We start from the raw sequence: 903 nt of genomic DNA on the forward strand, positions 1-903 counted from the left end.
TCTAACAACCACATCTCGCAGTCGGAGGCCTAAACACACCTGACCCCGGAGGATTGTGATACTGGAGGGCTGCAGGGCCGTGTCCTCCCAGGCCAGGCAGGGGTTGAAATGCCAGGGGGCACATCCCTGTGCTGGGCAGTGTTTGAAAGGCTGTGGTGTGAGGGTGAGGGGGAGCAGCCAGACAGGGCTTCACAGCCTCCAGCACATTCAGACCGCAACCCGCTCACCATCCTCCTGTCGTTGGATATGAAAACAGCATAGAAATCCTCCACAGGGTGCCGATCCTGACTCCTGATGTACTCGCAGAGCTTCCACACGTTCTCCTCGCTGTAACACACGAAGGGCGGGGTTTTTATCTCTTTTTCCAACATTCCCAACAGATCCAACTCCGCTCAGAGTTTCCCCACCTTACGCGGCCACACGCGACCAGGCCGCAGGTACACAGTGAGCACATCCCGCCCTCGGGGTCCCTCCCGGCCGTCCCCTTACCAGTAGCAGCTGCTGTACACGCACGCAGCCCGAGGAGGCACCGCCGCCCGGTACGAGGCCGTTGCGCTCAGCTCCATGGCCGGGCCCACCCGGCGGCACCGCCCGCCCCGTGAGCTGCAGCTCCGCCCCGCGGCGGAAGCCCCGCCCCCCGCTGGCGGCGCGCGTCTCTCAGCCAATCGCACGGCGGCCGAGTGGCGCGCGCCGGAGTTCCCGCTCCGAAACTCAAATGGACGCAGCGCGCCGAGCGTGTCCTTCCGCTGGGCGGGCAGGGACTCGCGCTGGAAGGTAAAGGAGAAAAAGGAGGCCGCGGGCGGAGCGAAGCCAGCCGGGCTGAGAAGGCGGGGAGCGGGGCGGCACCGTGCCCGTGGTGGGGCCGGCTCGGGCGGCGTGGGGCTGGAGAAGGTGTCGGGAAGC

The 903-nt window shown here is 66.2% G+C and overlaps 1 protein-coding gene across 1 annotated transcript; it reads right to left on the reverse strand.

Annotated features, from left to right (window-relative positions):
- Positions 1–6: 6 nt before the first annotated feature.
- LOC107306780 (protein N-terminal glutamine amidohydrolase-like) lies at positions 7–647 on the reverse strand. The gene is made up of 2 exons (XM_015850129.2): positions 490–647; positions 7–327 (listed from the first exon to the last, which is right to left on the reverse strand). Exons 1-2 carry the CDS (start codon positions 564–566, stop codon positions 30–32), a joined length of 375 nt encoding a protein of 124 aa, XP_015705615.1. The 5' UTR covers positions 567–647; the 3' UTR covers positions 7–29.
- Between the last annotated feature and the right edge of the window lie 256 nt (positions 648–903).

Source organism: Coturnix japonica (genome assembly GCF_001577835.2).
Source record: "Coturnix japonica isolate 7356 chromosome 2 unlocalized genomic scaffold, Coturnix japonica 2.1 chr2random637, whole genome shotgun sequence".
In the NCBI taxonomy this organism is placed as follows: domain Eukaryota; kingdom Metazoa; phylum Chordata; class Aves; order Galliformes; family Phasianidae; genus Coturnix; species Coturnix japonica.

Excerpts from the sequence above, each read along its gene's own strand:
- LOC107306780 (XM_015850129.2), bottom strand. The coding sequence starts at position 566 with ATGGAGCTGAGCGCAACGGCCTCGTACCGGGCGGCGGTGCCTCCTCGG. Across the intron at positions 328-489 it reads GTGTACAGCAGCTGCTACTG|CGAGGAGAACGTGTGGAAGC; the intron begins GTAAGGGGACGG and ends CGTGTGTTACAG.